This window comes from Panthera leo, chromosome B4, assembly GCF_018350215.1.
Source record: "Panthera leo isolate Ple1 chromosome B4, P.leo_Ple1_pat1.1, whole genome shotgun sequence".
In the NCBI taxonomy this organism is placed as follows: Eukaryota; Metazoa; Chordata; class Mammalia; order Carnivora; family Felidae; genus Panthera; species Panthera leo.
The window spans coordinates 24,708,482-24,735,576 of NC_056685.1; the positions used below are offsets into that span (position 1 = coordinate 24,708,482).

The window sequence follows — 27,095 nt, forward strand, 5'->3', positions numbered from 1 at the left end:
GCTGGCACCCCTTGCAACGTTTTCATTGTATAAACATAGATTATACTGTAATTGGAAAGAAAATCATGATATAATGTCATTTTATTGAGTGCTATCTGAAAATTTCCTTTGTTTTACTTAGCTTTCTGATAGTCATGAGAAAAAACAAGACCTGTTGCATAAAAACCACATGTTGCAGGATGAAATTGCCATGCTAAGACTGGAAATAGACACCATAAAAAATCAGAACCAGGGAAAGGAAACGAAATATTGTGAAGACATTGAAATTGTAAAAGAAGAGAATGACAATCTTCAAAAGACCATAAAACAGAATGAGGAAACATTATCAAAAACAATATTCCAATATAGTGGACAGCTTAATGTTCTGACTGCTGAGATTACGATGCTAAACTCTAAACTGGAGCATGAAAAACAAAATAAAGAGAGCCTGGAAGCAGAAGTTGAATCATACCGTGCTAGACTGGCTACTGCTGTACACGATCATGATCAGAGTCAGACATCAAGAAGAGACCTAGAACTTGCTTTCCAGAGAGCAAGAGATGAATGGTTTCACTTACAGGACAAAATGAATTTTGATGTGTCTAATCTACAAGATAACAATGAAGTTCTTTCTCAGCAACTTTCTCAAGTTGAAAGTAAACTCAATGCCCTGGAAATTGAGCTCCATCACACAAAAGATGCTCTCAGAGAAAAGACTTTAGTTTTAGAATGTGTACAAAGGGACCTAAGCCAAACACAATGCCAGAAGACGGAAATTGAACACATGTATCAGAACGAACAAAGTAAAGTGAATAAATACATTGCAAAGCAGGAATCCTTAGAGGAAAGGTTATCTCAACTACAAAGTGAAAATATGTTGCTTAGACAGCAACTAGATGATGCTCACAACAAAGCGGACAGTAAAGAAAAGCTAGTAATTAATATCCAAGACCAGTTTCAGAATATCATAAAAAAACTTGAAGCTAAAAGTGAAGAACAAGGTCTTATGCTGGGAGAAAGAAATAAAGAGTTAATTGATGAATGTAAACATTTAAAAGAAAGAATGTATCATTATGAAAATGAGAAAGCAAAAATAGAAGTAAGTATCCAGAAAGATAAGAATTTTTCAGATTTCCAGAAAGAAAATTCTGGTAATACTTGATTATGGCTGAATTTTGAATCTAGTTGAATATTAAAAAAAAACAACAACTATAAATCAACATAAAAGCATAACTTGTATGCAACAAATGAAAATTAGACCTGAGAGGTGCTTTAATTTGAGTAAAGTTATGGTGTCATCTATGAAACTTTAAGATGTTAAATTATAAATTGTTAATAGTCTTCTGCTACAATAATTTTTTTTTAATTTTTTTTTTAACTTTTTTAATTTATTTTTTGAGACAGAGAGAAACAGAGCATGAATGGGGGAGGGTCAGAGAGAGGGAGACACAGAATCTGAAGCAGGCTCCAGGCTCTGAGCTGTCAGCACAGAGCCCAACGCGGGGCTCGAACTCACGGACCGCGAGATCATGACCTGAGCCGAAGTCGGCCGCTCAACCGACCGAGCCACCCAGGCGCCCCATACGATAATAATTTTTTTAAGTTTAGTTTGAGAGAGAGAGAGAGAACATGAGTTGGGGAGGGGCAGAGAGAGAGAAAATGCCAAGCAGGTTCTGCACTGCCAGGGTGGAGCCCGACACAGGGTTCTAGAACTCATGAACTGTGGGATTCATGACCTGAGCCGAATTCAAGAGTTGGTCGCTTAACCGACAAACCCTCCCATAAAAATTTTAATCTTTGCCACCACATTTTATTACTGTGGTGAGCTGGTAAATGAAAATGCTCAAATGTAAAATGAGTATTTTGAAATAGAGATTCAATTAATTGAGTTAACCGGACAGTAACTTCAGATTTCCCAGATGAAATGAAGTGTAGGTGCTCTATCTGGTAGTACTTTTCCTTTGGTAGCTTTTTATACATTTTAAGTTGGTATGATTTTATTTTTATTCACATAAATTTTAATTTTCAGTCTCAAATCATGTGTTCCTACAACCTCTTAATTCTTTAAAGGCATCTACTTTTCACTAAATCATAATTTGGGACAACTGTGGTGAGTTTTAGCAAAGCTATCTTTGAGTAATCTTCCCACTGCTATTTATAACTTATTTTAAATATTTTTACAAATAATTTGCTCATTTCGAAGCTCAGTTACTGTCATGTGGGCATAAGTTTGTCCAGTACAAAGAGAATTGTATCTCTCTGTGATTTATTAATTTGGCATTGGATCTCCATTTTCAGACCAAGGAGGGGTTGCAGGATTCTTGTGTAGCAGGAATGGAGTGAGTAGGGGAGAGAGCTGTAGGAGCTGAGGTCAGGGAGGGGGATGGAAGCAGGGGCCATTGGAATGACTTTACTTTGGTTCTGAGATAGGACTCTATTAGAAGAATAAGAGCAGAGAATTGGATATGTGAGGAACTCTGACGGTAACTTAAACCTGTAATAAAAAAAGAGGGAAAACCTTTCATAATGTAGAATTTACGACTGCTGTGCCCACTATGTCCCCATTTCTTTTTGAGACTTCTGTAGGTTATGAAGCTTTGCAAATTCACCAGTGGAGAACAGATAGGCTGGATTCATTATCTAAGTGACATCATCCTGACTAGCCAGGGAGATATAACACCTTTTGTTCTTTAACTGAATTCAGTAAATAGGAATGTGTACGTGTTAGGAAAAGATGGTTAATTGATGTATGTGGTGATATTTCTCAAAGTACGTATGTTAGAGTTGTATATTATTAACATAATTTAATAATAAGATGATTTATAAAATCAGTAACAGAAATGTCTTATTAGGTAGTTATGAGACAACTTCAACAAGAACTGGCTGATACTCTGAAGAAACAGTCTATGTCAGAGGCTTCCCTGGAGGTTACATCACGTTATCGTCTTAGTTTAGAAGATGAGACACGGGATCTAAAGAAGAAATTAGGTCAAGTCAGAAGTCAGGCATGTATTAAATGTAATCTGTCAACAGCTAACTTATAGCTGGTCAAATAATATAAAGTGTTTTAGGATACTAATTTCCATAGACCACTTCCTTTTGTATTTTCATTATAATTAATTCATTATGATTTTAGTATCTTTACAATGCATTTATTTCTTAAACTCTTTTATTCTATTTGTGTTATATATTTTTTCTTATAATATTTACTCTTAGGAAAGTTGAAGCTTTTGTATCCTTCCTCACAGGAATTGACACTTTTTTTTCTTTGTTTAATTAAAAAATTTTTTTTAAAGTTTATTTATTTTGAGAGAGAAAGAGCAAGAGAGAGTGTGTGCATGCATGTTAACAGGGGAGGGGCAGAGAGAGGAGAGAGAGAATCCCAAGCAGGGTCCATTCTGTCAGTGCAGAGCCAACATGGGGCTCAGTTTCATGAACCATGAGATCATGACCTGAGCTGGAAGCAAGAATTGGATGCTTAACTGACTTAGCCACCCAGATGCCCCAGTAGATGCTATTATTCTTCTTATTATTTTTAACGTTTATTCATTATTGAGAGACAGGGCATGGGCATGGGGAGGGCAGAGAGAGGAGGAGACACAGAATCTGAAGCAGGATCCAGGCTCTGAGCTGTGAGCACAGAACCCGATGCGGGGCTCAAACTCACAAACTGCGAGATCATGACCTGAGTCGAAGTCAGATGCTGAACTGAGTGAGCCACCCAGGTGCCCCAGTAGATGCTATTATCTTCATTTTATAGATGCAGAAACTGAGACACAGAAGTTTTAAGTAATTTGCTCAAGGTCGTATAGGTAATAACCAGCAGAATTGGGAATTCAGACCCAGGCATTTTGGCTCCTACTAAGATACTGCTTCTCAAACTATTCCATGAAACATCTTGTTGCCATTGAAAACAACATGTTAAGTTATATAATCACTAGAATAGCAATGTCATTCACCTATGTGAATATTTGAAATCATAGTTGATGCGGTGCTTGGAGTATGAAAACAGAAATGTTTACCATAAGGTAATTCCCTATATTTCCTCCGTTTGACCAGTAGATAAAGTTGTATGTTTATCTGATCATATATAATTTAAAAACATTAAAAATGTTATGTTTTTGTAGTAGAGTAAGGTTGGTAAGCTATTCTGTAAGAGTATTTAAACATTTTTGTCTTCGTAGGCCATAGTCTGTTGTAGCAGCTCAGCTCTGCTGTTATGACCTAAAAGTAGCCATCAGTCAGCATGTAGAGGAGAGTGTGGCTGGGTCCAATAAGATTTTAGTTACAGGGGCACTTGGGCGGCATAGTTGGTTGAGCGTCCTGACTCTTAATTTCCACTCAGGTCATGATCCCAAACCCCACATCATGAGACCGGTCATGAGACCGAGCCCCTCTTCAGGCTTCTCCCTGAGCTTGCAGCCTGCTTACGATTTTCTCTGTCTCTCTCTCTGCCTCTCTTCCCCACTTGTGCATGCTGTGCTGTCTCTCTCTCTCTCTCTCTGTGTCTCTGTCTCTCAAGTAAAAAAAAAAAAATGTAGTTACAAGAACAGGTGATGGTGTTCTACTAGATTGCCAGTAGTTAAAATTATTACTTTTTCTTTATTCTAGTTGCAAGAAGCACAGGATCGACATGCAGAGGCCGTAAGATATGCTGAGAAGACGAAAGATCATATGCAAAAGTATAATTTAATCCTCACAGAAAATAGCTTGATTATTTATAAAGCAGATAAGCAGTGTAGTATGAGAAATGTATTAGTTATGCCAGTATATCATTGTTAAGCTGGATACAAATTCCAGCTTTGAGCTATTTTGAAATGCAGATTGTGGCATATTATCTCTCAATGTTGCACCTTATCCACAAAACACAACGAGAAAAATGGCACAATTGCTAAATCCTCCTCTTGATAAAATTTTAAGGATTTATGTAATGCCCTCATTTGTTCAGAAATTATACGGTATTTTTTTAAATTTATGTGTGAGAATAATTATCTTAAGATCTGCATTTTAGGCTAGAGGTTAAAAATACCAGGCAAGAAGAAACCATCAAACAGCAAGCGGCCCAAATTCAAGATCTTCAGAGCAACTTGTTAAGGACAAGTTTGGTAAGTCCGTCTCTTAATGTCTGCCCTACTGAAAAGGAATCCTTATTTCACTAGTGGTAGTACATAAGAATGTTTTGGATCATATGAAAAATCTCACAGATCAAAATATTAGGTCCATATTGTTCCTACTTGCTGCTAGTGATGTAATTCTTCTATATAGATGAAGCGTAATGATGTTTGTAGTGAGATTTTAATAAAAACATTGTGAGAGTCTAAGAAAAGCCACATTTTATATACACCACAGTGAGCGTTTGGTTTAGTCCACCTTTTGGCTATTGTGAATAATGCTGCTGTGAACGTTGGCATACAGATGTGTGAGTCCCTGCTAATATTTTTCAGCGTGTTTCAAACTTCCCCAAACTTTGAGTGATCATTTGATCTTGAGTTCTGACTTTCTCTTGTAATCTCAACCCTTCAGTGAGAGTTTGAGAACAGGTTATTTTAATGATGATTTGTTGTAATTTGTAATTACAAATTTGCAATTTATTGTCTTCATCAAGACTGACTAGCAGGTCGTTATGCAAACGTCCTTCTCAAAGGAATGGACTTTTCTCTTTGTTGGATTTTGTAAAGGAAAAGAAATGCCAGTGAAAAACTAGAAATGGCTGCTCAGTCAGGGCCTTACCTAGTAACATAGTGCTCCTACCATTGCAAGTTCAGAAACTCATTTTTCTCCATTCACTTGAGTTAATCAGCCTTTCAGAGATTTCACAGTTCAATCTCAGAAAAGACTAATATGCAATTCAGGATTCTAATTTATTGACATGTAGTGAAACCCCAACTGTTTTCCAAGCAGAACAGTTAATGTCATCCCACTCTCACCCTCCTTTGTAGGATTTACACTGTACATCCTAAGTGGGAGCAGTGAGGTAGATACACTGACCAACTAGTTTCTTTCAGTCACAAAAGCTATATAATATACATGCAAGTTTCATTAGACAGCTGTACCCGTCAGGGGAACTAGAACATTCTGTTGACTGGCCCTTTTTGTGGCTGAAGAGACACTGAAAATTATTTTCTTTTCTAGACCTCTTATAAATGAGTCACATTGTTTTAGGGTACTTTTCATGCGAGTAACATGACACTATGTTGATCAGTCTGCTATGAATGAGAGTGCGAGGCGTTGTCCTGCTACTGTGTCCTAAAGCAATCTTTAAGGTCTCAAAAACTAAAATTTGTAAGAATATCCAAAACTGATTAAGCTTTTATTAAAGAATAACGAGGGATTTTCTGTAGATGCCTATAGAAAGGAATTAGGGTTATGGCATGAAATTAGCTGCCACTTTAAGGTCTTCCCTGTGAAACAAAAATTTAGATGGTTTTCAGCCAACTCATAGCTCTGACTTCTCTAGAAGGTGCTTATCTCTTGAATCCCCAAGTCAGAGGCTACCTGGGTTTAGATATTTGATGCACACAATTTTGAGGTGAAGAATCTGGATTGGGAAGAAGGTTAAGCTCTAGCCGACTTAACCTTCCTGACAATATAGTCAAGCATGCGTCTGAAAGGAACTTCAGAAGAGTTCCATAAGGTGAGATCTCTATGGACTAAGAAATTACTCGAAAGGAAACAAAGGCAAACCAGTGATTATCCAGCCCTGTGATAAATGTCGTGTTATAAAAGAAAAGCGAGACAAACTATGCTGGTCAGCATCCTAAGGGTAAGGGTGCCCCCTAAGAGTCAATAAGAAAAACACACTCAAAGTAACACGGAAAAGAGTCCAAATAAATGTACACGATTAGCTGTCTACAAAGGTAATCCATGTTATTAAGTAATGATTTTTGAGTCTGCGGTTGAGGACGTTGTCTATGAGGACCTAGACGGAAGAGTGCAAAGTACAGATGGCCTAGGTAAAGGGGTCAAAGCTCGAAATGTGAATTAGAGAATCTGGTTTTGAAGTCTTAAGAGTGTTTGAAAAGACAGATAGCAAGGGGCAAGGACTCAATGTCAGGGGTTGCCATCCTTTAGAAATAAGGTGGGGTTAGAAGAGCAGAGGGACTCTCTGACCCTCCCCCGTTCATGCTCTATCTCTCTCTGTCTCAAAAATAAATGTTAAAAAAAAAAAAACTGAAAAAAAAGAAGAGCAGAGGGAGAGTATGGTCATTGTTATCAGCTGCTGCTGAGAAGTGAAACAGGATAAAGACTTTAAAAAAATTAAAAAAAAAAAGGTCCTTGATGACCCTCAAACTTTCTTAGTGGAATGATAGGAGTGAAAGGTAGGTTTTAGTGTAAAAGAAGGAAAGAAGTGAAGAAAAGTTGCATCTGTGGATGAGACGATACATTAAAAAATGTTCGAGTCCACTGCAAGGGGAGAAGCAGGGTGATAGATGGACAAAGCTTCAAAACTTAAGCAAATGGTTAATAGAAGAGGAGAAATTGAAATCTTTCTTCCTTATGCAGCCAGAACTGGGATTTACGGATTTATAGCATTTTACCAACTGCAAAGCTCTGGGGACAGCTTTTCTGATCTGCTTTTACCACAAAGCCTTAATCTCTTCATCAGAGTACCTGCTAAAGCAGCCTAACGTAAACAGTACGGACATGAAATGATTGAGGAACTTTGGTTTAGCAAGACTCCATTATTCCCATGTCAGTGGCTTTCCCTTGCCTCTGATGGTCATGTAAAGGATTTATTACTCAGTCTAGGAGGTGCTGTTTGTACTGTAGTCTGTGAGCATTGTCCACTGAGTAGTATAGACAGGAAGTTAGTTAAAAGTATTTTAAGTGGAAAAAAAGTACTGTTGGCTAGTGGCATTGGCGAAAGTTGTGTGAAGTACTGAGGAGAGATTCTGGGCCTCATGCTCCCCATTTGCTGCCACTTGCGGTGGAGTGAGAATAACTTCAGTATAATTTGTATAGGGGACCACTTCTACTGGCATGCCACCTGCCTAAACTATCATGTTGTATTGGAACGCAAAATACAGCAACAGTAATCATGCTAAATGCAGACACTTAGAGCTGACTATGTGCCGTGTACCCTTCTAAGTTGTTCATGTATTATTTCCTAATTTAATCTTCCCAACATCCCAGTGAGGTAGATACTATTATTATTTATTTGGAGATCACTTTTTTAAGGTTCTTTATTTTGAGAGAGAGAGACAGAGAGAGAGAGAGAGAGAGATTGTGGGGAAGGTCAGGTAGGGAGAGAGAGGGAGAGAGAGAGAGAGAGAGAGAGAGAGAGAGAATGAATTCCAAGCGGGCTCCTCGCTGTCCATGCAGAGCCTGATGTGGGGCTCAATCACATGACCCTGAGATCATGTCCTGAGCCGAAATCAAGAGCCAGACGCTGAACCGACTGAGCCACCCAGGTGCCCCAGTAGGTGCTGTTATTACCTTCATTTTACAGATGCAAAGACTGAGACACGGAAGTTTTAGGTAGTTTGCTCAAGGTCATATAGCTCATCACCAGCAGAATTGGGAATTTAGATCCAGGCATACTGGCTCCTACTAAGATACTGCTTCTCAAACTGTTCCATGAAATATCTCGTCACTGAAAACATCATGTTCAGTTTTATAAACACGAGAATGGCAATGCCATTCACCTATGTGAATATTTGAAATCAGAGTTGATGCGGTGCTTGGAGTATGAAAACAGAAATGTTTACCATAAGGTAATTTCCTATATTCCCTCTATTTGACCGGTACATACATTTGTATGTTTATCTGATCATGTATAATTTTAAAACATTAAAAACATTATGTTTTTGTAGTAGAGTATGGTTGGTAAACTCTTCTGTAAGAGTATTGAAACATTTTTGGCTTTTAGGCCATAGTCTCTGTTGTAGAAGCTCAGCTCTGCTGTTACGACCTAAAAGTAGCCATCAGTCAGCATGTAGAGGAGAGTGTGGCTGGGTCCAATAAGATTTTAGTTACAGGGGCACTTGGGCGGCATAGTTCGTTGAGCGCCCTGACTCTCAATTTCCACTCAGGTCATGATCCCAAACCCCACATCATGAGACCAGTCCTGAGACCGAGCCCCTCATCAGGCTTCTCCCTGAGCTTGCAGCCTGCTTACGATTTTCTCTGTCTCTCTCTCTGCCTCTCTTCCCCACTTGTGCATGCTGTGCTGTCTCTCTCTCTCTCTCTCTCTGTGTCTCTGTCTCTCAAGTAAAAAAAAAACCAAAAACCATTTAGTTACAGAAACAGGTGTTGGTGTTCTACTAGATTGTCAGTAGTTAGAATTATTTTTTTTCTTTATTCTAGTTGCAAGAAGCACAGGATCAACATGCAGAGGCCGTAAGATATGCTGAGAAGACGTAAGATCATATGCAAAAGTATAATTTAATCCTCACAGAAAATAGCTTGATTATTTATAAAGCAGATAAGCAGTGTAGTATGAGAAATGTATTAGTTATGCCAGTATATCATTGTTAAGCTGGATACAAATTCCAGCTTTGAGCTATTTTGAAATGCAGATTGTGGCATATTATCTCTCAATGTTGCACCTTATCCACAAAACACAACGAGAAAAATGGCACAATTGCTAAATCCTCCTCTTGATAAAATTTTAAGGATTTATGTAATGCCCTCATTTGTTCAGAAATTATACGGTATTTTTTTAAATTTATGTGTGAGAATAATTATCTTAAGATCTGCATTTTAGGCTAGAGGTTAAAAATACCAGGCAAGAAGAAACCATCAAACAGCAAGCGGCCCAAATTCAAGATCTTCAGAGCAACTTGTTAAGGACAAGTTTGGTAAGTCCGTCTCTTAATGTCTGCCCTACTGAAAAGGAATCCTTATTTCACTAGTGGTAGTACATAAGAATGTTTTGGATCATATGAAAAATCTCACAGATCAAAATATTAGGTCCATATTGTTCCTACTTGCTGCTAGTGATGTAATTCTTCTATATAGATGAAGCGTAATGATGTTTGTAGTGAGATTTTAATAAAAACATTGTGAGAGTCTAAGAAAAGCCACATTTTATATACACCACAGTGAGCGTTTGGTTTAGTCCACCTTTTGGCTATTGTGAATAATGCTGCTGTGAACGTTGGCATACAGATGTGTGAGTCCCTGCTAATATTTTTCAGCGTGTTTCAAACTTCCCCAAACTTTGAGTGATCATTTGATCTTGAGTTCTGACTTTCTCTTGTAATCTCAACCCTTCAGTGAGAGTTTGAGAACAGGTTATTTTAATGATGATTTGTTGTAATTTGTAATTACAAATTTGCAATTTATTGTCTTCATCAAGACTGACTAGCAGGTCGTTATGCAAACGTCCTTCTCAAAGGAATGGACTTTTCTCTTTGTTGGATTTTGTAAAGGAAAAGAAATGCCAGTGAAAAACTAGAAATGGCTGCTCAGTCAGGGCCTTACCTAGTAACATAGTGCTCCTACCATTGCAAGTTCAGAAACTCATTTTTCTCCATTCACTTGAGTTAATCAGCCTTTCAGAGATTTCACAGTTCAATCTCAGAAAAGACTAATATGCAATTCAGGATTCTAATTTATTGACATGTAGTGAAACCCCAACTGTTTTCCAAGCAGAACAGTTAATGTCATCCCACTCTCACCCTCCTTTGTAGGATTTACACTGTACATCCTAAGTGGGAGCAGTGAGGTAGATACACTGACCAACTAGTTTCTTTCAGTCACAAAAGCTATATAATATACATGCAAGTTTCATTAGACAGCTGTACCCGTCAGGGGAACTAGAACATTCTGTTGACTGGCCCTTTTTGTGGCTGAAGAGACACTGAAAATTATTTTCTTTTCTAGACCTCTTATAAATGAGTCACATTGTTTTAGGGTACTTTTCATGCGAGTAACATGACACTATGTTGATCAGTCTGCTATGAATGAGAGTGCGAGGCGTTGTCCTGCTACTGTGTCCTAAAGCAGTCTTTAAGGTCTCAAAAACTAAAATTTGTAAGAATATCCGAAACCGATTAAGCTTTTATTAAAGAATAATGAGGGATTTTCTGTAGATGCCTATAGAAAGGAATTAGGGTTATGGCATGAAATTAGCTGCCACTTTAAGGTCTTCCCTTAAGGTCTTCCCTGTGAAACAAAAATTTAGATGGTTTTCAGCCAACTCATAGCTCTGACTTCTCTAGAAGGTCCTCATCTCCTGAATCCTCAAGCCAGAGACTACCTGGGTTAAGATTTTTTTTTGGGCAGGGTGTGTTCTTTTTTATTAACTTTATATTTCATTTTTAAAAATTTACATCCAAATTAGTTAGCATATACTGAAGCAATGATTTCAGGAGTAGATTCCTTAATGCCCCTTACTCATTAAGACCATCCCCCCTCCCACAACCCTTCCAGCAACCCTGTTTGTTCTCCATATTTATGAGTCTCCTCTGTCCCATCCCTGTTTTTATATTATTTTTGTTTCCCTTCCCTTATGTTCATCTGTTTTGTCTCTTGAAGTCCTCATACGAGTGAAATCATATGAATTTGTCTTTCTCTGACTTACTTATTTCACTTAGTATTAATACCCTCCAGTTCCATCCATGTAGTTGCAAATGGCAAGATTTCATTCTTTTTGATTGCCAAGTAATACTCCATTGAATATATACACCACATCTTCTTTATCCATTCATCCATTGATGGACATTTGGGCTCTTTCCATACTTTGGCTATTGCTGATAGTGCTGCTATAAACATGGGGGTGCATGTGTCCCTTTGAAACAGCACACCTGTATCCCTCGGATAAATGCCTAGTAGTGCAATTGCTGGGTCATAGTGTAGTTCTGTTTTTAGTTTTTTGAGGAAACTCCATACCATTTTCCAGAGTGACTGCACGAGCTTGCATTGCCACCAACAATGCAAAAGAGATCCTCTTCTCTGCATCTTCGCCAACATATGTTGTTCCCTGAGTTCTTAATGTTAGCCATTCTGACAGGTGTAAGGTGGTATCTCAGTGTGGTTTTGATTTCCCTGATGATGAGTGATGTGGAGCATTTTTGCCTGTGTCAGTTGGCCATGTGGATGTCTTCTTTGGAGCAGTGTCTGCTCATGTCTTTTGCCCATTACTTCACTGGATTACTTGTTTTTTTGGGTGTTGAGTTTGGTAAGTTCTTTGTAGATTTTGGATACTAACCATTTTTTTTTTTAAATATATGAAATTTATTGTCCAATTGGTTTCCATAAACACCCAGTGCTCATCCCAAAAGATGCCCCCTTCAATACCCATCACCCACCCTCCTCTCCCTCCCACCCCCCATCAGCCCTCAGTTTATAAGAGTCTCTTATGCTTTGGCTCTCTCCCACTCTATCTGATATGTCATTTGCAAATACCTTCTCCCATTCTGTCAGTTGCCTTTTAGTTTTGCTGATTGTTTCCTTCACTGTGCAGAAGCTTTTCATTTTGATGAGGTCCCAGTAGTTCATTTTTGCTTTTGTTTCCCTTGCCTCCAGAGACGTTTAGATAAGAAGTTGCTGCTGGCAAGATCAAAGAGGGTTTTGCCTGCTTTCTCCTCGAGGATTTTGATGGCTTCCTGTCTCACATTGAGGTCTTTCATCCATTTTGAGGTTATTTTTGTGTAATGTACAACTTTTTATGTGAACATGTTTTCATTTCTCTTGGGTATATACCTATAAATACATTTGCTGGTTCATATGGTAACTCTGTTAAACCTTTTTGTTTGTTTTTGTTTTTTCAACCTTTTGAGGAGGGGCAGGCACTTGGGTGGCTCAGCTGGTTGAGTGGCCGGCTCTTGATTTCAGCTCAGGTCATGATCTCAGGGTTGTGGAATCGAGCCCTACATTGGGCTCTGCTCTGAGCATGGAGCCTGCGTGGGATTCTCTCCCTCCCTCTCCTTCTGTCCCTCTACCCCACTTGTGCACTCTCTCTAAAATAAGTTTAGAAAAAATGTTTTTCAAGTTTAACCTTTTGAGGAACTGCCAGACTATTTTCCAAAGTGGCAGCAACATTACATTTTCATCAGCAGTTTTTGAGAGTTCCCATTTTTCCTGACTCTTGCCAATGTTTGTCATTATCTGTTGTTTTTATTATAGCAATTCTAGTGGGTATGAAATGGCATCTTGTGGTTTTTGGTTTGCATTTTTCTTATAACTAATGATGTTGAACATCTCTCTTTTATTTTTGAGAGAGACAGTGTGAGCAGGGGAGGGGCAGAGAGAGAGGGAGACACAGAATCTGAAGCAGGCTCCAGGCTCCCAGCTGTCAGCACAAAGCCCCATGCGGGGCTCGAACTCACAAACCATGAGATCGTGACCTGCATCAAAGTCGGACTCCCAACTGACTGAGCCACCCAGGCACCCCGAACATCTCCCTTTTAATGTGATTTTTATCCATTTCTATATCTTCTTTAAGGAACTAATCCATTCTTTTCCCCATTTTTATATTGGATTGTCTTTTCATTATTGGAAGAGTTATTTAAATATCCTACATACAAATCCCTTAGCAGATATGGGATTTTCAGATATTTTCTCATATTTAGTCGCTTGCCCTTTCACTTTCTTGATGGTGATATTTGAAGCATAGAAGTTTTTAATTTTGATGAAGTAAACTTAATCTGCTTTTGTCTTTTGGTGTCATGTCTAAGAAATCATTGCCAAATCCAGTCACAAACATATACACGTATGCTTTTTTCTAAGAGTTTTATCATTTTAGCTCTTAGATTTTAAGGTAATTTTGTATATATGCTATGGGGTAGAGGTCTGATTTTATTACTTTGCATGTGGATATCCATTTGTCCCAGTACCATTTGTTACAAAGACTATTCTTGTTCCATTTAATTGTCTGACACCCTTGTTGAAAATCAGTTGACTATAATGTGAGAGTTTATTTTTAGATTCTCAATGTTAATACATTGATCTATATGTCTATCTTTATGCCAGTACCATATCAAATTTTATGAAAACTCTTTCCTAGTTATCTTGACAATTACCAATCACTTATGTAATAATAAAAAGTCAATGTAGTAGAACTTAACTTTGCTCCTATAGAGATTTTTGCTTCTGGAAGGACCCTTTCGCCAGCCTATGCCTTGCTGACCCCATGACTCGATGTGAAGTCAGGCTCAAAAATATAAAATGCTCTTTCTTTAGTCTGTTCAGACTTTTATTTATTTATTTATTTATATTTTATTTTTTTAAATTTTTTTTTAGAGCATGCACAAGCAGGAAGAGGGGGCCTGGGGGGTTGGAGAGAATTTTTAGCAGGCTTCGCACTTAGTGTGGAGGCTGACAGGGGTCTTGATCCCATGACCCTGGGATCATGACCTGAGAGTTTGAGGCTCAACTGACTGAGCCACCCAGGTTCCCCTCCTGTTCAAACTTTTAGTCTATCAGTCAGTGCCACCCACTTTCATTTCCATCAAATCTTGGTCATAGAATCTCTTGACTCAGTCTACCATTTACTTCATTATATTTTATTATCTCATAATGCATGGACTAATCCATAGTTTTCACCATCTAGGAAGGAAAAGATTAACTCTGGGCTAGTGGTAATGCAAACTGGTGTAGCTGCTCTGGAAAACAGTGCATAGGTTCTTCAAAACAATTGAAAATAGAACTACCCTACGACCCCTCAATAGCACTACTGGGAATTTATGCAAAGGATACAGGAGTGCTGATTCATTAGGGGCACATGTACTCCAATGTCTATAGCAGTGCTTTCAACAATAGCCAAATTGTGGAAAGAGCCTAAATGCCCATCAACTGATGAATGGATAAAGAGATGTGGTTTATATATACACTGGAATACTACCTGGCAAGGAGAAAGAGTGAAATCATGCTATCTGTTGCAATGTGGATGGAACTGGAAGGTATTATGCTTCGTGAAATAAGTCACAGAAAAACAGATATCATATGTTTTTGCTCATATTCGTGGAACTTGAGAAACTTAACAGAAGACCATGGGGGAAGGGAAAGGGAAAAATAGTTACAGAGAAGGAGAGGGGCAAACCACAGGAGACTCTTGAATGCAGAGAACAAATAGAGGGTTGTTGGGGGGGGGGGGGCGGTGGGTGAGAAGGGAAAGTGGGTGGTGGGCATTGAGGAAGGCACTTGTTGGGATGAGCCCTGGGTGTTGTCTATAAGTGATGAACCACAGGAATCTACCCCCAAAACCAAGAGCACACTGTACACGCTGTATGTTAGCAAATTTGACAATAAATTCTATTTAAAAAAAGAAATGAAAGTGAGGGGATGGAGAAAAATTTATCATGTTAAAAGAAAAAGTAGCGATAATTTTGTCAGACAGAAGAGTCCTTAAAACAAAGACTGTGGGGCACCTGGGTGCCTCAGTCATTTGAGCGACCGACTAGGTCTTGGCTCAGGTCATGGTCTTATGGCTGGTGGGTTTGAGCCCCATGTTGGGCTCCAGGCTGACAGCATGGAGCCTGCTTGAAATTTTCTCTCCCCCTTTCTATGTCCCTCCCCAACCCTGTCTCTCTCAAAATAAGTAAACTTAACAAAAAACAAAGACTGTAGCAAGAGCCAAAGAATGCTACTATATCATAATAAAGGGTACAATCCAATAGGAAGATCTAACAATTGTAAATATTTATGCACCCACCATGAGAGCACTCAAGTACATAAAACAGTAACAAACATAAAGGAACTAATTGATAATAATACAGTAATACGGTACTTTAACACCCCATTTACACCAATAGATCTTAACAAAAAATCATGAAAAAATACATCTTAACAGAAAATCACCAAAGAAACAGTGGCTTTGAATGACAGAGTGGACTAGTTCGGACTTAAGAGATTTTTTTCAGAACGTTCCATCCTAAAACAGAATACACATTGTTTTCAAGTGTACATGGAATATTCCCAAGAATGGATCACAAACACAAAACAGGCCTTAATTATTATAAAAAATACATGCAGGTTAAATAACATGCGACTACACTGAGTGGGTTAACCAGGAAATACAAGAAGAAATTTTAAAAAATATGTGTATGCAAATGGAAATGAAAAAACAATGGTCTAAAACCTTTGAGATGCTGCAAAAGTGGTTCTAAGAGGGAAGTACATAGCAATATAAGCCTACTTCAAGAAGCAAGACCCAAACAACCTAACCTTATACCTAAAGGAGCTAGAAAAAGAACAACAAATGAAGCCTGAAGCCAGCAGAAGAAAGGAAGTAACAATGATCAGAGCAGAGGGCCCTTGGGTGGCTTAACCGGTTAAGTGTCTGACTCTCGATTTTTGGCTCAGGTCATGATCTCACAGTTGTGAGATCGAGCCCCTCGTTAGGCTCTGTGCTGGCAGCATGGAACCTGGCTGGGATTCTCTTTCTCTCTTTCTTTCTCTCTCTCTCTCTCTCTCTCTCACTCTCTGCCCCTCCCCCACTCAATTAAAATTAAAAAAAAGATTAAAGCAGAAATAAATGATAGTCAAAGAAAAAAACAGATAAAACTGGCACAGATCAGTGAAACCTGGAGCTGGTTCTTTGTAAGATTTAGTAAAACTGGTAAGGCTTTAGCCAGAGTTATCAACAAGAAAATAGAAAAGACTAAAATAAAACCACAAATGTGAGAGTAGAAATAAGAACCAACACCACAGAAATACAAACATTTATGAGAGAATATTGTGAAAAACTGTATGCAAACAAATTGGACAACTTAGAAGAAATGAATTCCTTATAAACATATAACTTACCAAAGTGAAACAAGAAGAAATAGAAAATTTGAAAAAAATCAATAATCAGCAAAGAAACTGAATCAGGAATCAAAAAACTCTCAACAAACACAAGTCTAGGACCAGATGGCTTCAGATGTAAATTCTAACATGTAAAGAAGAGCTAATACAAAAAAAAAAAAAAAAAAAAAAAAAAAAGATTAATACCTGTCCTTTTTTTTTTTTTTTAATTTTTTTTTAACATTTATTTATTTTTGAGACAGAGAGACACAGAGCATGAACGGGGGAGGGTCAGAGAGAGAGGGAGAAACAGAATCTGACACAGGCTCCAGGCTCTGAGCAGTCAGCACAGAGCCTGACACGGGACTCGAACCCACAGACAGTGAGATCGTGACCTGAGCTGAAGTCAGATGCTTAACCGACGGAGCCACCCAGGCGCCCCAATACCTGTGCTTTTCAAATTGTTCCAGAAAAACATGAAGGGAAACTTCCAAATTCATTCTATGATGCCAGCATTACTCTGATACCAAAACCAGATAAAGACACCACCAAGAGAATTACAGGCCAGCATGTGTGATGAACATGCAAAAATAAAAATCTTCAACAAAATAAGCAAACTGAATCCAACAATACATTAAAAAATCATTCACCAGGGGCAGCCGGGTGGCTTAGTCAGTTAAGCATCCAACTTCAGCTCAGGTTACGATCTCATGGTTCGTCGGTTCAAGCCCAGTGTCAGGCTCTGTTGACAGCTCGGACCCTGGAACCTATTTCAGATTCTGTGTTTCCCTCTCTCTCTGTCCCTCCCCCACTTGCGCTCTTTCTCAAAAATAAACATTAAAAAAAAAATCATTCACTGTAACAAATGGGATTTATCCCTGGTTTGCAGGGGTGGTTCAATATTTGCAAATCAATGAATGTGATACCTCATATTTTTAAAAAAGCATAAAATCATATTGCAATAGATGCAGAAAAACAATTTGACAAACTATAACATCCATTCGTGATACAAACCTCAACAAAGTAGGCTTGGAGGAACTATACCTCAACATAATAAAGGCCATATATGAAAAATGAACAGCTAATATCCTAACTGGGGAAAAACTTCTTAGATCTTGCTTCTAGTTATCTGCTTCTTCTCATTAGCACTGTTGGTTGTTAATAAATTAATCTCAACATTTATTACATCCTACTTTAATGGAGACCAATTTCTCCTATGTGTCTTATCTCTTTTTTTTCATCCACTTTTCAATGTATCATTTTTGTTTTTTCTTAACAAACTCCCCAAAGTTTAGATTTCTTTTGTTCACAAGTCTGTTAGGAAAAGTGTGGCCAGGACAGCTAGTCTCTGCCCCGCTCAGCTTCAGGTGGGGCAACTGAAAGGTTTGGGGCTGGATCCATTTGAAGATTTGTTCACTAACGTCTGGTTGTTGATGCTGGCTGTTGCCTGGGACTTCAGTTCAGGAGGCAGCAGAAACACTTAAACTGACACACCTAGACCCTCTTTGTGGCCTAGACTTCCTCACTAGATGGGGAGCTAGATTCCAAGTAAGCAACCTGAGATACAGAGCAAGGCAGAAGCTGTATCGCCTTTTGTCACCTAGGTTTGGAATACATACAGCATCATATTCACATATTCTGTTCATTAGGAGCAAATCACTAAGGTTGTTCCATGGTCTTTTTTTTTTGTTTTTTTTTATGGAATTAATATTTAAAACCTATGGACACATTTAAAAAGCAGTATAATTTACCCACTGGCCACAAATGTTTGTATTCCTCCCACCTGAAAAATACACTCCCTACCCCCTACCCCCCCAGTACCTCCTGCAAGTCTCAGTTATCATGGCATCAGGTTCAGGGCTTGAGTTCAAGATGTTACCATCTTGGGGCACCTGGGTGACTCAGTCGGTTAAGCGTCCGACTTCGGCTCAGGTCATGATCTCACGGTCGCGAGTTCGAGCCCCGCGTCGGGCTCTGTGCTGACAGCTCAGAGCCTGGAGCCTGTTTCGGATTCTGTGTCTCCCTCTCTCTCTGCCCCTCCCCTGTTCATACTCTGTCTCTCTCTGTCTCAAAAATAAATAAACGTTAAAAAAAAATTTAAAAAAAAAAAAGATGTTACCATCTTAATCAGGTGCAGTGGGGATAAGGTGCCTGGGTTATGGTATCTATAGCCCCTTGAGTGCAAGTGCTCTCAATATGAGGACTTGAGAACTAAAGAGGCAGTTATTTACCACTCACAAATGCAACATTCTAGTCAACTGCTGAAGACTCTCCCGTTCAGAAAAAGATGGGAAGCATCCTAGTCCATAAGAGTTTTGAAATATAGCCTGATGCATGCTGTCAGTTCTTAAGTTAGGACTTAGTCCTAACCACGGGAATACTTTCTCCATGTGTCTTCCCTTTCTTTACTCTTTGAGCTCTTGGTTCCTTCCTTTTCATAAGGAATGACCTGTATTTGCAGCTGTTTTTTCATCCTGCTTCCTCCCTGTGGGACTTCTAAGACCCAAAGGCCTCTTTTCATTTTGCACGATTTGGTTTCTTTTAGTCCAAGCTAGCAAATAGTATGTTTGCTACTGTAATTCTCTTACCTTTTTTGGTTTTCTGTAAATATTACTGGATTTCATGCCGTGTTTTAACAAAGCCAACCTCGCAAGTCCTTTTGAGATAAGCTTTTCCCTTCAGGTTTCCTGTGAAGCTCTTATATGACAATGCCTTTAAAATTCGTCTACTCTTGGGGCTCCTGGCTGGCTCGGTTGGTAGAGCATGTGACACTTGATCTCTGGGACCTGAGTTTAAGCCCCATGTCGGGTGTGGAACCTATTTAAAAAAAAAAAAAAATCTTATACTCTTAAGATCCTTAAAGAAATTTGAGGCACACCTTAAAATCTTTCTGTTTTCCTGGTAGCACCCTGGATTTTCTCTTAACCCAAAAGCCATTTCTTCATTTTGGCAGTATTTGACAGTTCAACATGTAGAGAGGCTGTAAATGAGAAACAGATAAGTCCTGTTGAACCCAGTAAGTCCTGGTTCCTTTCTTTTTTTTTTTTAATTTTTTTTAACATTTATTTATTTTTGAGACAGAGACAGAGCATGAACGGGGGAGGGTCAGAGAGAGGGAGACACAGAATCTGAAACAGGCTCCAGGCTCCGAGCCGTCAGCACAGAGCCCAACGCGGGGCTTGAACTCACTGACCGTGAGATCATGACCTGAGCCCGAAGTCGGCCACCCAACCGACTGAGCCACCCAGGCGCCCCATCCTGGTTCCTTGCAATTGCACAGCCTTTCTTTAGTTTTTCTTTCCTATCCATTTTACTTTCAGATATTTTGTAGCATGACTTCCCTTTCCTCCAGTGTCATTTTCTTCACTTGATTAGAAACCCTTGCTGTCAGCCTCTTCACAGGCCATCAGGTTTCCACTAAGAGTCTCGTGGAGGCCCTTTTTGGGTCTCATTCTTACGCTTTTTTACATCTTTTCAGGTTCCACCTACCTCCTGGTTCAAAGGAAGTTTAGTTTTAGGTTTTTTTAAATAGCAGCACACCATTTTTAGTATCAGTATCTGTGGTAGTAACTTACTGCTTCATAATAAGCCACCTCAAAGCCTAGTAGTTCAAAACAGCATTTATCTTGTTCACCAATCTTTAGTTTAGGCAAAGCAGAGTAGGGCAACTCATTTCTTCTTCATTTGGCATCAGCTGGGATAACTGGAAGCTGGAGACTAGAATCATCTACAGGCTTGTTCATGCATGTGTTTGGCTGTTGAGGCTGGCCTTTGCCTAGGACGTTGGCTAGTCTCAGCTGGATTATCTACATGAAGACTCAGTAGGTAGCCTGGGATTCCTTACAACGTGGTGGCTGGGTTCTAAGGGTGAGCTTCCCTAGAGAAAGAAAGTCAGATGGAAGCTATATCACATTTTCTAACCTGGCCTTAAAAATCACAGCAGTTCTGCATATTCTGTTCACTAGAAACCAGTTACTGAAGCCATATATTTAAGGGGAGGAATTTTCACAGGAGAAGTATCAACGAATTTATAAAACCACTACATCCACTCACTTTGTCTTACCAATCATATATAATGGAAGGAAGTCCTTCCCAACTCAGCATCACTGAAACTCCAGCCAGTTTTGTTGTTGTTGTTATTTAGTATGATCTCTATTTTGTAGAAAGTAACAAAGGATTACAAGATAACAGTATTGAATTAAAATTTTTTTTGCCTCAAAAAATATGTGGATCATCCAATTAAATTTTTATACTGGGAGATATAATTTCTTAACCTGGAGAATCATTTCTCCTGGGAATGCAGTTCAAATTAGCATAAAACATTTGCAGTTCAGAAAAAGGCTGTGGCATTAGAATCATTACTTATAGATTCATGAATTAGAGTCTTATTTTCAGAGTCTTGGTATTTTTTGACTCGGGCATACATAAGTCAATATGATATTGCTAAAACTTCTTTAAAAATTATGGAGTGTTAAGATGGGGGGAAGGGCTAAGAGACTTTCTACTAAGAGGGGACTTACTTTATGAAAGATATGAAAGAATCATAGAAAAAGTTTAGAATCAAGTGCAAATGTTGTATAGTAAACACAATGATAGCAAAGATCTATTTCAGTAACACCTGATGGCTTTAACTTTGCTCTCGATTTTCTGAGTTGTTAAGGTTCCACATTCTAAGACAGGGAACATTTTATTGCAAATGAATTTATTTAAAAATTTGAGTGCCTGGCTGGCTCAGTTACTCTTGATCTTGAGGTTGTGAGTTCAAGCCTCACACTGGGTGTAGAGATTACTTAAAATTTGAAAAAAAATTTTTGATAGTAGTTTCGAGTTAGACCCATTTCACTCCACTTCCAAACTATATTATTTTATTCATGCAGGCTGATGACCTTACAACAAAACTGGAAACTACATCTTCAAAATGTCTTCACCTGGATGCAAAAAATCAAGTTCTTCAACAGGAGTTATTGTCAATGAAAGCTTTAGGAAAAAAATGTGAAAAACTAGAGAGCAATAGCAAGAAGTTACAACAAGAAGTCGTAAAATTGAAAAGTTTTATGGAAATGAATATGGTAGAACGCAGTCAAGTGGAACAGTATAAACGGGAGATTGAAGAAAGAGCACGACTGGAGATAGTAGAAAAATTAAAGGAAGTCAATCTGTTTTTACAGGTTAATTTATTGATCTGTAATGTGCTTTAACTCATTGCACTGCAAATTACATTTTGGATAGATGTAGTATATAGGTTTCCTCTACTTGTTTTATGGTAATTTGCAGATTTCTAGAGGCATTTGTTCCTCCCTTTAAAGATTTCAGTTTTCATCATTATTCTCACTAAATTTAGAGGATAAGAAAAAATTATGACTTAAACAACTATTCTCACTATTAAGAGGAAAGAAAAAATTATGATTTAAAAATTGTACTGTACTTGGATTATTCTTAAGTTTATTGTTGACTTTTAAAATTTTGTCATTGATTCTATTATTTGAATTATCAGATTGCATGAATACTAATACAAGAATGATTGAACTTTAATTTTATAAGTCATAATTTAATTCAGTTGACATTGATGATAAATATTTTACACTTGAGCTTTTTTTCATTTAAAATTGCTCTCTGAATCATTGACTCAGAACTAAAGGAAACAGGTATAATTATTCAGATTATAGCTATTTTAAAACTATCCTGTTAATTTGCTTTAGGCACAAGCAGCAGCTCAAGAAAACTTAGACCAGTTAAGAGAAAATGCTCATGCTTCAATGAGAAGTCAAATGGAACTTAGAATTAAAGATCTGGAATCTCAGGTCTCTACAATGAAGACTTCTCAAGAAGATTCTACTAAAACAGAGTTGGAAACATACAGGCAACTCTACCTAGAAGAATTAAAAGCTAGAAAGTCCTTGAGAAATAAGCTGAACAGGTAAGTCAAAACAGAATCATAGACAAGAAATTTAGCTTATTAATTTGCCTCTAAAGCATAATTTCTGTGGAGCCAAGATCATGAGATGAGTAGGAAGTGAAAGCGAACTAGATTGTGTAATTTTGGAAAATGATGTTTCTAAGTGAACTTACTTTTGAAATGTTAGTCCAGGACAGTTTGCATCCCTCCTCTTTTTTTTGGTTTTACCGGACCTCTCCCCCCTCCCCCCCTTATGTTTTCCATTGATCGGATCTGCTAGTCTTTAAGTGAATTGTTTAAAGCTTTCCCATTTAGAAGCATATTATTATAAAATTGCTTGTCAGAATTACCCTAAATAGAAATGTCAATGAGTTTCTTTTTGGAAGATGACATCTTTAACCTAAAAGGTCAAGTACTACTACTACTCATCCTGGCAGCTTGGTACATTTATTCTCTTGATTGTGATCTTTGGTATTATTACTAGAGTGGGCCTTGAGACAAACTATCCTCTATGCTTTTTCTACTTTACATAAAGGCATACAGGTGAAATAACAGAAAGACTCACACAGGGCTGAAGGGGAGTAGAATTCCCAAAGTGGCTAAAAAGAGCACCATGGTGGGAGGGAGGTGTGTGGAAGACTGAAGACAGAAAGGGCAGATTCTGCCTCCAGTGCCTTGGTAACTGTTATAAGCTAATTGCCTCTGTAGCTGTTTTAGTTCTTTCTGATCACACCTCTGCCATCTACTATCTCCCCTAAAGATTGTTGGTCTCAGTGATTCCTCGGTGTCAAATGCTCAGTTTCTTTGAGATAATAAGTGAAATGTACAAGAGTGGTGAAAGCAAACGCTTGAAAATGTCTTTGAGGGATGGTTTATTTTTATATCTGTAAACAGGTTTACTAAATATAAGTATGTATATATACTGGCATCCTGAAGGATCTTGTCAGTACAGCCATTCCAGAAGACAACAAGTATTATTCATTAAGCCATGTACATCACTGGTAGCCACTTCTCTCCCTTCCCTCATTTGAATTGTTAGGAATCCCCCTGGAAACATAAGTATTTCTTTAGAACAATTTTAAAAGTATAGTTTTAGATAGTGGGTGTGCTCTGTCACATGTTCAGTGTTAAAACACTGTTCAGTGGCAAATGCTATTTACTATTATGGAAACTTACAAAGATGTAAGTCATTTAGGAATGATTAAGGGAAAGAGAAAATGTATTTGTGTTTTTTAATCTTCACAGGACTAATGAGAGACTGTCAGAGATCAATACAAAACTTCTGGTAGAGAGACAGCAGCACCAAACTTTACTCAGCACTCTTACTATGAGGTCAGGCCTGGAACCACCTTATTGTGGACATTTTGAAAATAATTTAGTGCTCAATAGAAATCTTACTCCAAGAGGAAACTTAGTGATTCCTACCTCAAACCCACGGCCGTCATATGACTACAGGGAGACTTCCTTGTGGAAGGTTAGTTATATTATCTGTTTTACTTTGGGTTTCAGATATCTGATATAATTGTTGCTTTTAATTTGGTGAAATTCTGAGTTGTTTAAGTAACTAACACATACGAAGTAAAAATCATAATTATATGTGCTAAGAAAGAACTGAGGTTAATTTTATAATTTTTTGTTTTTTAGTCCCCAGATCTCTCATTTTCAAAGGATACTTATTTTTATTTTATTTTATTGAGAGAGTGAGTGAGTGCATGCAGGGGAGGGGCAAAAGGAGAGGGAGAAAGAGAATCCCAAGCAGGTTTCATGCTCAGCACAGAGCCCAATGTGGGGCTCAGTCTCAAAAACCATGAGATCATGACCTGAGTCAAAATCAAGATTTGGGCGCTTAAAACAACTGAGCCACCCAGGTGCGCCACGAGAGACACCTAGTATTAACTGTATTCAATAAATATAACTAAACTGACCCATTTTAAATTTCTTGAAAAGCTTTCATTTAAATTTGATTTTAGAAACTAAATGTTATTGCCTGCTAACCACAGGTACACTTAGATGTTTGGACTTACTTTCAGTTGGCAGTGGTTCATAAACATTTGAAAGTTTTACTATAATCCAGTTTTTGCACCCCTGTACATAAGTGAATGATCGGTCTCCAAACACTTAATGACATAATGAATGTTTACTATTTAAAAGAATCCATGGGGGTGCCTGGGTGGCCCAGTCAGTTCAGCGTCCAACTCTTGATCTCAGGGTCATGAGTTCAAGTCCTGCATTGGGCCCTACGCTGGGCATGGAGGCTACTTAAAAAAAAAAAAAAAAAAGAATCCATGATAAGTCCTTTTTATGAATTAAATCAACTTGCAACACTAAAAAGGTTAATTTCTCTTTTAACTTACAATTTTGGTATTTTCTTACACGAGAATACATCCTTAATTGCTTTCTTATGACACTCTTTTTTCTTTTTCCTTTGTTTCAATTTTTATAAAATGTCTTGCTGAGCAATTGTAAAGCATTTCCTAAATAGCTAAATCAAGCAAATATTTGAATCAAGCCATTATTTGAATACTAACAGTTAATGAGAAAATCCTTTTAATTAAAAATTCTTTAAAATTTTTCTTTGAATTAAAATTTGCTGATATATAGTTTTTCCGTGTATAATTTTCTCACCCTCTTATTTTTTTGATAAGTGGAAAGGTATAAATAAAATCACACGTGTTCTTACTCATGGACTTCAAAGCTATTTTCACCATTGAAACACAGATTTTACCTAGAAATAAACATAAAGGTCACAGAGGTAAGTATTTAGGAAAAGAGCTTTTGGGGGAAAGATGCAACATTACCTTGGTAGTTCCTTAAGTCATGTCATATAAAAAACGTGGTTTATATTTTACATGGTATTTATTAATGGTGATATAAAATTGTTTGAATAAAGCCTTCCCCCATCGTCTGGTATTGAGTTATTAATTTTATAAGTCTGGTATAGTAATGTTGTCCCATTCATTTTATAAGGCCTGAATATAATGCTATTGTCAAAAAAGTGTTATGGTTCCTCAAAAACTTAAAAATAGATATTCATTAATTCCACTACTGCATATTTACCCAAAGAAGATGAAAACACTAATTTGAAAAGTTGTGTGCATCCCTATGTTTATTGAAACATTGTTTACAATAACCAAAATATGGAAGCAACCTAAGTGTCCATCGATAGATGAATGGATAAAGAAGATGTGTAATATGTATACAATGAAATATCAAAAAGAATGAGATCTTGCCATTTGTGACAACATTGATAGACCTAGAGGGTATTATGCTAGGTGAAATAAATCGGAGAAAGACAAATAAATACCATCTGATTTCACTTACATGTGGAATATAAAAAAACAAGTCAACAAACAGAATCATAAATACAGAGGACACACTGGTGGTTGCTAGAGGGGAGGTGGGTAGAGAGGTATGGACAAAATAGGTGAAGAGGAGTAAGAGGTACAAATTCCAGTTATAAATAAGTCACAGGAATGAAGAATACAGCATATGGAATATCATCAATAATATTGTATTAATGTTGTATGGTGACAGAGGGTAACTATACGTACAGTAGTGAGCATAGCATAGTGTATACAATTGTCCAATCTGAATTTGTATATTGAAACTAGTGTAACATTTTATGTCAGCTATACTTCAATTAAAAAAAGGTATTAGGGAAAACAGTCTCTGAAAATATTGGGAAACATGTCAGCCAAAAAATTTGTCCTCACACCTAAATTTGTAAAGACATTGGAATCCTTATCACCACAGTGTTATGTTCAGTACACTCTTTTGGAGCCCGTTTGGGGCATTCAGGGAGAGGCTACCTTTTATAAGAAAGATCTAAATAAGAACATTCTAGACAGGAACAGTTGTAATATACAGGTGACCCTTGACCAACATGGTTTCAAACTGTGCAGGTCTACTTTACTTACACATGGATTATTTTTGGATACTGTATAGTACTGTAAGTGTATTTCCTCTTCCTTCTGTTTTTCTCAATGTCATTTATTTGCCCTGGCTTATTCTACTGTACAAAACATGTATGAATCGACTGTTTATGTTACCAGTAAGGCTTCCGGTCAACAGTAGGCTATTAGTAATTAAGTTTTGGGGGGGATGAAAAATTATATACAGGTTTTTGACTGTACCCCACCCCTGTGTTATTCAAGGGTCACCTATAGTTTGAAATATTCGTACACATTTGATAAGTAGATAACCATAACTTTAATAAGTCAAGTGTTTCAAAACTTGGTCCTAAAGTTATAATTGAAAATTGTATATTGTTTTCCTTATCTCTAATTGAGAAAGTTATAAATCAGAAGCTAAGTTTGAAAACTGTTGTAACCCTATATTTTTCCTTTCTTCAAATAGATTTTCTGAAATCTTTGTGTGCATATGAAAAGAAATAAGTGTTTTAGTCATAATACTGATAGCAAAATATTTTAACTCAATTTTTGCCAGCAGAATTTCCACATGACAGTATGACAGTCCCACTTTCCTCATTTTACATGTATTTATTAAGAGTCAGTCCTGAAAAATTAATAGCAAAAAGCATTCCTTCAAA

The 27,095-nt window shown here is 37.6% G+C and overlaps 2 protein-coding genes across 13 annotated transcripts in view; one reads left to right on the top strand and one right to left on the bottom strand.

Moving 5' to 3' along the window:
- Positions 1–27,095, top strand: part of ANKRD26 (ankyrin repeat domain 26) — a 137,134-nt gene that overhangs the window by 85,227 nt on the left and 24,812 nt on the right. For 11 of the 12 annotated variants that reach the window (XR_006204607.1, XR_006204608.1, XM_042945186.1 and 8 more), the window contains 9 exons: positions 122–1,078; positions 2,832–2,984; positions 4,591–4,661; positions 4,991–5,084; positions 9,286–9,338; positions 9,686–9,779; positions 21,528–21,818; positions 22,350–22,567; positions 23,792–24,020. Coding sequence is in view for 10 of the 12 variants with exons in the window: in XM_042945186.1 (XP_042801120.1) it covers positions 122–1,078; positions 2,832–2,984; positions 4,591–4,661; positions 4,991–5,084; positions 9,286–9,338; positions 9,686–9,779; positions 21,528–21,818; positions 22,350–22,567; positions 23,792–24,020 (2,160 nt within the window). In the remaining 2 variants the exon portion in view is untranslated. The remainder of the gene's footprint in view (positions 1–121; positions 1,079–2,831; positions 2,985–4,590; positions 4,662–4,990; positions 5,085–9,285; positions 9,339–9,685; positions 9,780–21,527; positions 21,819–22,349; positions 22,568–23,791; positions 24,021–27,095) is intronic. The other variant, XM_042945187.1, reaches the window with a different exon arrangement.
- PTCHD3 (patched domain containing 3) overlaps positions 18,737–27,095 on the bottom strand; it is a 78,004-nt gene continuing 69,645 nt past the window's right edge. The window contains 1 exon segment of the mRNA XM_042945192.1: positions 18,737–19,630. The gene's annotated coding sequence lies outside the window, so the exon portion shown is untranslated.